The sequence below is a fragment of the Lissotriton vulgaris genome, chromosome 2_2 (genome assembly GCF_964263255.1).
Source record: "Lissotriton vulgaris chromosome 2_2, aLisVul1.2, whole genome shotgun sequence".
NCBI classification, from domain to species: domain Eukaryota; kingdom Metazoa; phylum Chordata; class Amphibia; order Caudata; family Salamandridae; genus Lissotriton; species Lissotriton vulgaris.
The window spans coordinates 299,785,657-299,796,132 of record NC_141688.1 but is presented as its reverse complement, the minus strand read 5'-3'; the positions used below and the strand labels follow the sequence as shown (position 1 = coordinate 299,796,132).

General features: G+C 43.9%; 1 protein-coding gene across 1 annotated transcript in view; it reads left to right on the top strand.

The window, feature by feature from the left end:
• The first annotated feature begins 2,928 nt into the window (after positions 1-2,928).
• Positions 2,929-10,476, top strand: part of LOC147729345 (embryonic protein UVS.2-like) — a 43,223-nt gene continuing 35,675 nt past the window's right edge. Inside the window, exon 1 of the mRNA XM_086959625.1 lies at positions 2,929-3,012. Coding sequence (XP_086815751.1) covers positions 2,944-3,012 — 69 coding nt within the window. The 5' untranslated portion in view covers positions 2,929-2,943. The remainder of the gene's footprint in view (positions 3,013-10,476) is intronic.

Sequence of the window (10,476 nt, the reverse complement as noted above, 5' to 3'; positions counted from 1 at the left end):
GTAGGCTAAAGTGGCCAGACGAACAGGTGCTAAACGGGGTAGGAGATGTATAGATGGTTCTCCCTGCGCTCTTTTACTCCTAACAAACTATATAAGCAGGCAAAAAATGAACAATCCCATGAAATTATGCAAAAAAATATACTCAAAAAGGTCAGTTGTTGTTGGTTACAAAAATTAATACAATTTATTACCTCCCAACATGGGTTACATTCTAAAACATGATAAAAACATTAAGATTAAAAACCACCAACAGTGGTAAGACAATGAATCTATAGTTGAATCAAAAAGTGAACAAAACAGTCGACGCGGCGTTTCGGTGTTTTCTAAGGCTTCACACCTTCTTCAGGACTTTTGTAACAAATTGACTCAATATCTGATTTCAAATCGCAAAAGGATTATAATTTCCTTCCATCAAGAATAGGATAACTTGTGTTATTGGTCTTTTCGCAGGCTTCACGGTCGATGAAATGAAGCCTACAGGTGCACGGAGGAACCACCGTAAATATCAGGGCTAGGTCCTTTGTCTCTATGGATCTGTTTATGTTCATTCAATGAATCTTGAGAATATGGATCAAGAGGGCGACACTCTCTTTATCACAGACTTCACCTTCTTACTTTAGTGAAGAAATCTTGTTATTAAAATCCGGCCTCCCTGCTCCTCCGTGCTGCAACCTTCATGGCGATTCGATTCACCATGAAGGTTGCAGCACGGAGGAGCAGGGAGGCCGGATTTTAATAACAAGATTTCTTCAATAACAAGACACTGAGAAAAAAACTAAGCTTGGGCAAAATGTTATTTACACCAGAGTAAACTGAGTAATTTCAATAAATACGCATTACTCTTGTGATGTGAAATTACAGATATTATGCGATTACTCCCGCTTGAGCATTTAAATGTAATTTGTGGCAAATCCTGCAACAGGAGCACAGGAAGAATAAACCAAGGGGCCTATTTACTAGAAAATGGCGCCGCAGAGTGCTGCAAGCCATCCTGCTGCGCTGAGCTGCATCCTTAGGAAAGTGCAGGGATGTATCATATTTACAGCAATACGACACGTCCCTGTGCTTTCCTCTTTGCTGGCTCACAATTGGCTGCCTAGCGCTAACGCAGGTACCCTCGCACCATAGTTCAGGGGGGCCTGCGTTGCAGGGCTGAGGGGTTTTGTGCAGGAAGAGAGCCCTTCCTACACAAAACAATAATGTATGGCTTGTTCCTCCTTCTCTGTGTGCTGCCGAATCCAGAACCCATAGAAAGAGCAAAAATCATGGAGGAAGTGATGTGTTTCCCCTTGTTGCACCATTTAACGCCTCCCCTGGGGAGACAGTAGAATCTGATGCATTGCCAGGTTTACGAAACCTTGTACATCCGGGAATGCGTCAGAAGCTGTGGGTGTCGCGCAGAAACACCCCCAGCAACACCCATGGAACGCCCCTTGCGCTCAGAGTAATGCGTGAAAGGGGGCCATATTTACAAGGCCATAAAAGCCAGGCTATTTGGCTTTACATGGCCTTGTAAATATGTGCAGCACACTGCGCCTCCGGAGTGGCCCAAAAGTGACGCTCCAGTGGCGTAAAAGTGCTGCTGCGGCATTGTAAATATAACCCTAAGAGAGACAGAGAGCGGCTCCTGGTTACTGCGGTTCATGTCCTGTAGCATTCAGTGCTATATTCTTAGTGCAAAATGCATCCTCGAGCCCATTTTGGACACAAAGGTGCATTTTGCACCAAGAAAATATCACTAAATGCAGGTTTACGCTTGTCATGTATTTACGCATAATTACGATTCATTTTGCATTAATTACGAGTAATTACGCTAGCGAGAATTACACCAGCTACACCTACTCCTAAAAAAACAAATGTCAGCATGCTCTAAGAAGGAAAACAAATGGTTGGAGGTTGAAAGGAGGGTCTTATTGGTGAAAAGGTGGCGAGCTCTCAAATCACTTTGTCTGAAGATGTTGAGCTGAGATTGAGATGTGTAATACAGGAAGGGGCACCATGTTCCAGTCATGATGGCGTAAGGTCTAGTGTCTCTGGCGACGCTATCCTTACACCCTTCCTTCCATCATTTTACTCTTTTACCCCTCATTCCGCCCTTAGCGGCCTTTTACATTTTTTACATCCATGCATCCTTCCACAATTCTTTTCCTCGCTCCGCCCTTCCTTTCGTTCAGCCTCCTACCATGTTTTTCATGCTCGCTTCCTCCCTCGCATCTTTTTATCCTCCTACCCTGCCTTTCATTCTTCCCCCTTCGTTTCATCCTCCCACCCTTCCTTTCATCCTCCCACTTTGCCTTTCATCCTACTACTCTCTGCCTTTCATCCTACTACTCTCTGCCTTTTGTCCACCAACTCTGCCTTTCGTCCACCAGCTCTTCCTTTCATCCTCCCACGCTGCCTTCCTTCTACAACTATTTAACTCTGATCCATCTAAAAAAGTTAGTTAACTTAGCTTGAAAAATTAAATCTACTCTTCAGATGCAAGTCCATCTCGTCAGATGCACTTTCTGCGTTTCCTGTGATTTTCTGCAATCCGGGTCTTTCGGTGCCTCGAGGACTTTTGTTGTTGTTTGAGGAGCTAAACCCTGGGAGGTGCGTCTGTGTCCAATCACAAATTCACCCTCTTACAGAAAGAAGAGTGGAAGAGTTTCAAACGATAATATATCACGGTGCAGGGTCTGCCACAAACCAAATTTGCCACACTTAAAAGCTGCTTATTATCTTGGTTATGGCACCTCAAAGGCGATCCCAGGGCATCCTCTCCAGTACAGACACACCTTGTGACCTGTGCAGAAAGAGGTGTCATCCTTGAGGCTGAACGCTGATAGGAGGATGCGCAGCCTCTGACAGGTATATAAAGGACTGGTCTGGGGTCAGCAAAGCATCTCCCAGAAGGAAGATACATTGACCTCTGGTGACCTGAGCACTGCCCAGAACCCGAGGATGGACAGCGGAGGATGGGCCCTGGTCGCAGTGTGCCTTGTGAGCACCTGCTGGTGTTTACCTGTACAGGTGAGACCCCCTTTAACAATGATATATAGAGCTGAGAGTAGGTGCAGGCGAGAGCTGCAGTAACCGTGTTGTTTATGGTTCTACATTGTTGTAGACTTGTCAGGTATCCATCACTGCAAGTACACCTGTGCAGGTGAGAGCCGCAGTAACCGTGTTATATATGGTTCTATTATGTTGTAGACTTGTCAGGTATACATCACTGTAAGTACACCTGTGCAGGTGAGAGCCGCAGTAACAGTGTTATATAGGGTTCTACGTTGTTGTATACTTGTCAGGTATACATCACTGTAAGTACACCTGTGCAGGTGAGAGCCGCAGTAACAGTGTTATATATGGTTCTACGTTGTTGTAGACTCTCAGGTATACATCACTGTAAGTACACCTGTGCAGGTGAGAGCCGCAGTAACAGTGTTATATATGGTTCTACGTTGTTGTAGACTCTCAGGTATACATCACTGTAAGTACACCTGTGCAGGTGAGAGCCGCAGTAACTGTGTTATATTTGGTTCTATGTTGTTGTAGACTTGTCAGGTATACATCACTGTAAGTACACCTGTGCAGGTGAGAGCCGCAGTAACAGTGTTATATATGGTTCTACGTTGTTGTAGACTCTCAGGTATACATCACTGTAAGTACACCTGTGCAGGTGAGAGCCGCAGTAACAGTGTTATATTTGGTTCTATGTTGTTGTAGACTTGTCAGGTATCCATCACTGTAAGTACTCCTGTGCAGGTGAGAGCCGCAGTAACAGTGTTATATAGGGTTCTACGTTGTTGTATACTTGTCAGGTATACATCACTGTAAGTACACCTGTGCAGGTGAGAGCCGCAGTAACTGTGTTATATTTGGTTCTATGTTGTTGTAGACTTGTCAGGTATCCATCACTGTAAGTACTCCTGTGCAGGTGAGAGCCGCAGTAACAGTGTTATGTATGGTTCTACGTTGTTGTAGACTTGTCAGGTATGAATCACTGTAAGTACACCTGTGCAGGTGAGAGCCGCAGTAACAGTGTTATATATGGTTCTACGTTGTTGTAGACTCTCAGGTATACATCACTGTAAGTACACCTGTGCAGGTGAGAGCCGCAGTAACAGTGTTATATAGGGTTCTACGTTGTTCTATACTTGTCAGGTATACATCACTGTAAGTACACCTGTGCAGGTGAGAGCCGCAGTAACAGTGTTATATAGGGTTCTACGTTGTTGTATACTTGTCAGGTATACATCACTGTAAGTACACCTGTGCAGGTGAGAGCCGCAGTAACAGTGTTATGTATGGTTCTACGTTGTTGTAGACTTGTCAGGTATGAATCACTGTAAGTACACCTGTGCAGGTGAGAGCCGCAGTAACAGTGTTATATATGGTTCTACGTTGTTGTAGACTCTCAGGTATACATCACTGTAAGTACACCTGTGCAGGTGAGAGCCGCAGTAACAGTGTTATGTATGGTTCTACGTTGTTGTAGACTTGTCAGGTATACATCACTGTAAGTACACCTGTGCAGGTGAGAGCCGCAGTAACAGTGTTATATATGGTTCTACGTTGTTGTAGACTCTCAGGTATACATCACTGTAAGTACACCTGTGCAGGTGAGAGCCGCAGTAACAGTGTTATATAGGGTTCTACGTTGTTGTATACTTGTCAGGTATACATCACTGTAAGTACACCTGTGCAGGTGAGAGCCGCAGTAACAGTGTTATATAGGGTTCTACGTTGTTGTATACTTGTCAGGTATACATCACTGTAAGTACACCTGTGCAGGTGAGAGCCGCAGTAACCCTGTTATATAGGGTTCTACGTTGTTGTATACTTGTCAGGTATACATCACTGTAAGTACACCTGTGCAGGTGAGAGCCGCAGTAACAGTGTTATATAGGGTTCTACGTTGTTGTATACTTGTCAGGTATACATCACTGTAAGTACACCTGTGCAGGTGAGAGCCACAGTAACTGTGTTATATTTGGTTCTATGTTGTTGTAGACTTGTCAGGTATCCATCACTGTAAGTACACCTGTGCAGGTGAGAGCCGCAGTAACAGTGTTATATAGGGTTCTACGTTGTTGTATACTTGTCAGGTATACATCACTGTAAGTACACCTGTGCAGGTGAGAGCCGCAGTAACTGTGTTATATAGGGTTCTACGTTGTTGTATACTTGTCAGGTATCCATCACTGTAAGTACTCCTGTGCAGGTGAGAGCCGCAGTAACAGTGTTATGTATGGTTCTACGTTGTTGTAGACTTGTCAGGTATGAATCACTGTAAGTACACCTGTGCAGGTGAGAGCCGCAGTAACAGTGTTATATAGGGTTCTACGTTGTTGTATACTTGTCAGGTATACATCACTGTAAGTACACCTGTGCAGGTGAGAGCCGCAGTAACTGTGTTATATAGGGTTCTACGTTGTTGTATACTTGTCAGGTATACATCACTGTAAGTACACCTGTGCAGGTGAGAGCCGCAGTAACTGTGTTATATAGGGTTCTACGTTGTTGTATACTTGTCAGGTATACATCACTGTAAGTACACCTGTGCAGGTGAGAGCCGCAGTAACTGTGTTATATTTGGTTCTATGTTGTTGTAGACTTGTCAGGTATCCATCACTGTAAGTACTCCTGTGCAGGTGAGAGCCGCAGTAACAGTGTTATGTATGGTTCTACGTTGTTGTAGACTTGTCAGGTATGAATCACTGTAAGTACTCCTGTGCAGGTGAGAGCCGCAGTAACAGTGTTATATATGGTTCTACGTTGTTGTAGACTCTCAGGTATACATCACTGTAAGTACACCTGTGCAGGTGAGAGCCGCAGTAACAGTGTTATATATGGTTCTACGTTGTTGTAGACTCTCAGGTATACATCACTGTAAGTACACCTGTGCAGGTGAGAGCCACAGTAACTGTGTTATATTTGGTTCTATGTTGTTGTAGACTTGTCAGGTATCCATCACTGTAAGTACACCTGTGCAGGTGAGAGCCGCAGTAACTGTGTTATATTTGGTTCTATGTTGTTGTAGAGTTGTCAGGTATCCATCACTGTAAGTACTCCTGTGCAGGTGAGAGCCGCAGTAACAGTGTTATGTATGGTTCTACGTTGTTGTAGACTTGTCAGGTATGAATCACTGTAAGTACACCTGTGCAGGTGAGAGCCGCAGTAACAGTGTTATATATGGTTCTACGTTGTTGTAGACTCTCAGGTATACATCACTGTAAGTACACCTGTGCAGGTGAGAGCCGCAGTAACAGTGTTATGTATGGTTCTACGTTGTTGTAGACTTGTCAGGTATACATCACTGTAAGTACACCTGTGCAGGTGAGAGCCGCAGTAACAGTGTTATATATGGTTCTACGTTGTTGTAGACTCTCAGGTATACATCACTGTAAGTACACCTGTGCAGGTGAGAGCCGCAGTAACAGTGTTATATAGGGTTCTACGGTGTTGTATACTTGTCAGGTATACATCACTGTAAGTACACCTGTGCAGGTGAGAGCCGCAGTAACTGTGTTATATTTGGTTCTACGTTGTTGTAGACTTGTCAGGTATCCATCACTGTAAGTACACCTGTGCAGGTGAGAGCCGCAGTAACAGTTTTATATATGGTTCTACGTTGTTGTAGACTCTCAGGTATACATCACTGTAAGTACACCTGTGCAGGTGAGAGCCGCAGTAACAGTGTTATATAGGGTTCTACGTTGTTGTATACTTGTCAGGTATACATCACTGTAAGTACACCTGTGCAGGTGAGAGCCGCAGTAACTGTGTTATATAGGGTTCTACGTTGTTGTATACTTGTCAGGTATACATCACTGTAAGTACACCTGTGCAGGTGAGAGCCGCAGTAACTGTGTTATATTTGGTTCTATGTTGTTGTAGACTTGTCAGGTATCCATCACTGTAAGTACTCCTGTGCAGGTGAGAGCCGCAGTAACAGTGTTATGTATGGTTCTACGTTGTTGTAGACTTGTCAGGTATGAATCACTGTAAGTACACCTGTGCAGGTGAGAGCCGCAGTAACAGTGTTATATAGGGTTCTACGTTGTTGTATACTTGTCAGGTATACATCACTGTAAGTACACCTGTGCAGGTGAGAGCCGCAGTAACTGTGTTATATAGGGTTCTACGTTGTTGTATACTTGTCAGGTATACATCACTGTAAGTACACCTGTGCAGGTGAGAGCCGCAGTAACTGTGTTATATTTGGTTCTATGTTGTTGTAGACTTGTCAGGTATCCATCACTGTAAGTACTCCTGTGCAGGTGAGAGCCGCAGTAACAGTGTTATGTATGGTTCTACTTTGTTGTAGACTTGTCAGGTATGAATCACTGTAAGTACACCTGTGCAGGTGAGAGCCGCAGTAACAGTGTTATATATGGTTCTACGTTGTTGTAGACTCTCAGGTATACATCACTGTAAGTACACCTGTGCAGGTGAGAGCCGCAGTAACAGTGTTATATAGGGTTCTACGTTGTTGTAGACTTGTCAGGTATACATCACTGTAAGTACACCTGTGCAGGTGAGAGCCGCAGTAACAGTGTTATATATGGTTCTACGTTGTTGTAGACTCTCAGGTATACATCACTGTAAGTACACCTGTGCAGGTGAGAGCCGCAGTAACAGTGTTATATATGGTTCTACGTTGTTGTAGACTCTCAGGTATACATCACTGTAAGTACACCTGTGCAGGTGAGAGCCGCAGTAACAGTGTTATATATGGTTCTACGTTGTTGAGAACTCTCAGGTATACATCACTGTAAGTACACCTGTGCAGGTGAGAGCCGCAGTAACAGTGTTATATATGGTTCTACGTTGTTGTAGACTCTCAGGTATACATCACTGTAAGTACACCTGTGCAGGTGAGAGCCGCAGTAACAGTGTTATGTATGGTTCTACGTTGTTGTAGACTTGTCAGGTATACATCACTGTAAGTACACCTGTGCAGGTGAGAGCCACAGTAACTGTGTTATATTTGGTTCTATGTTGTTGTATACTTGTCAGGTATACATCACTGTAAGTACACCTGTGCAGGTGAGAGCCGCAGTAACAGTGTTATATAGGGTTCTACGTTGTTGTATACTTGTCAGGTATACATCACTGTAAGTACACCTGTGCAGGTGAGAGCCGCAGTAACAGTGTTATATATGGTTCTACGTTGTTGTAGACTCTCAGGTATACATCACTGTAAGTACACCTGTGCAGGTGAGAGCCGCAGTAACAGTGTTATATATGGTTCTACGTTGTTGTAGACTCTCAGGTATACATCACTGTAAGTACACCTGTGCAGGTGAGAGCCGCAGTAACAGTGTTATATAGGGTTCTACGTTGTTGTATACTTGTCAGGTATCCATCACTGTAAGTACTCCTGTGCAGGTGAGAGCCGCAGTAACAGTGTTATATAGGGTTCTACGTTGTTGTATACTTGTCAGGTATACATCACTGTAAGTACACCTGTGCAGGTGAGAGCCGCAGTAACTGTGTTATATAGGGTTCTACGTTGTTGTAGACTTGTCAGGTATACATCACTGCAAGTACTCCTGTGCAGGTGAGAGCCGCAGTAACAGTGTTATATATGGTTCTACGTTGTTGTAGACTCTCAGGTATACATCACTGTAAGTACACCTGTGCAGGTGAGAGCCGCAGTAACAGTGTTATATATGGTTCTACGTTGTTGTAGACTCTCAGGTATACATCACTGTAAGTACACCTGTGCAGGTGAGAGCCGCAGTAACAGTGTTATATATGGTTCTACGTTGTTGAGAACTCTCAGGTATACATCACTGTAAGTACACCTGTGCAGGTGAGAGCCGCAGTAACAGTGTTATATATGGTTCTACGTTGTTGTAGACTCTCAGGTATACATCACTGTAAGTACACCTGTGCAGGTGAGAGCCGCAGTAACAGTGTTATGTATGGTTCTACGTTGTTGTAGACTTGTCAGGTATACATCACTGTAAGTACACCTGTGCAGGTGAGAGCCACAGTAACTGTGTTATATTTGGTTCTATGTTGTTGTATACTTGTCAGGTATACATCACTGTAAGTACACCTGTGCAGGTGAGAGCCGCAGTAACAGTGTTATATAGGGTTCTACGTTGTTGTATACTTGTCAGGTATACATCACTGTAAGTACACCTGTGCAGGTGAGAGCCGCAGTAACAGTGTTATATATGGTTCTACGTTGTTGTAGACTCTCAGGTATACATCACTGTAAGTACACCTGTGCAGGTGAGAGCCGCAGTAACAGTGTTATATATGGTTCTACGTTGTTGTAGACTCTCAGGTATACATCACTGTAAGTACACCTGTGCAGGTGAGAGCCGCAGTAACAGTGTTATATAGGGTTCTACGTTGTTGTATACTTGTCAGGTATCCATCACTGTAAGTACTCCTGTGCAGGTGAGAGCCGCAGTAACAGTGTTATATAGGGTTCTACGTTGTTGTATACTTGTCAGGTATACATCACTGTAAGTACACCTGTGCAGGTGAGAGCCGCAGTAACTGTGTTATATAGGGTTCTACGTTGTTGTAGACTTGTCAGGTATACATCACTGCAAGTACTCCTGTGCAGGTGAGAGCCGCAGTAACAGTGTTATATATGGTTCTACGTTGTTGTAGACTCTCAGGTATACATCACTGTAAGTACACCTGTGCAGGTGAGAGCCGCAGTAACAGTGTTATATATGGTTCTACGTTGTTGTAGACTCTCAGGTATACATCACTGTAAGTACACCTGTGCAGGTGAGAGCCGCAGTAACAGTGTTATATATGGTTCTACGTTGTTGTAGACTCTCAGGTATACATCACTGTAAGTACACCTGTGCAGGTGAGAGCCACAGTAACTGTGTTATATTTGGTTCTATGTTGTTGTAGACTTGTCAGGTATACATCACTGTAAGTACACCTGTGCAGGTGAGAGCCGCAGTAACTGTGTTATATAGGGTTCTACGTTGTTGTAGACTTGTCAGGTATGAATCACTGTAAGTACACCTGTGCAGGTGAGAGCCGCAGTAACAGTGTTATATATGGTTCTACGTTGTTGTAGACTCTCAGGTATACATCACTGTAAGTACACCTGTGCAGGTGAGAGCCGCAGTAACAGTGTTATGTATGGTTCTACGTTGTTGTAGACTTGTCAGGTATACATCACTGTAAGTACACCTGTGCAGGTGAGAGCCGCAGTAACAGTGTTATATATGGTTCTACGTTGTTGTAGACTCTCAGGTATACATCACTGTAAGTACACCTGTGCAGGTGAGAGCCACAGTAACTGTGTTATATTTGGTTCTACGTTGTTGTAGACTTGTCAGGTATCCATCACTGTAAGTACTCCTGTGCAGGTGAGAGCCGCAGTAACAGTGTTATGTATGGTTCTACGTTGTTGTAGACTTGTCAGGTATCCATCCCTGTAAGTACACCTGTGCAGGTGAGAGCCGCAGTAACCGTGTTATATATGGTTCTGTGTAGGTGTAGACT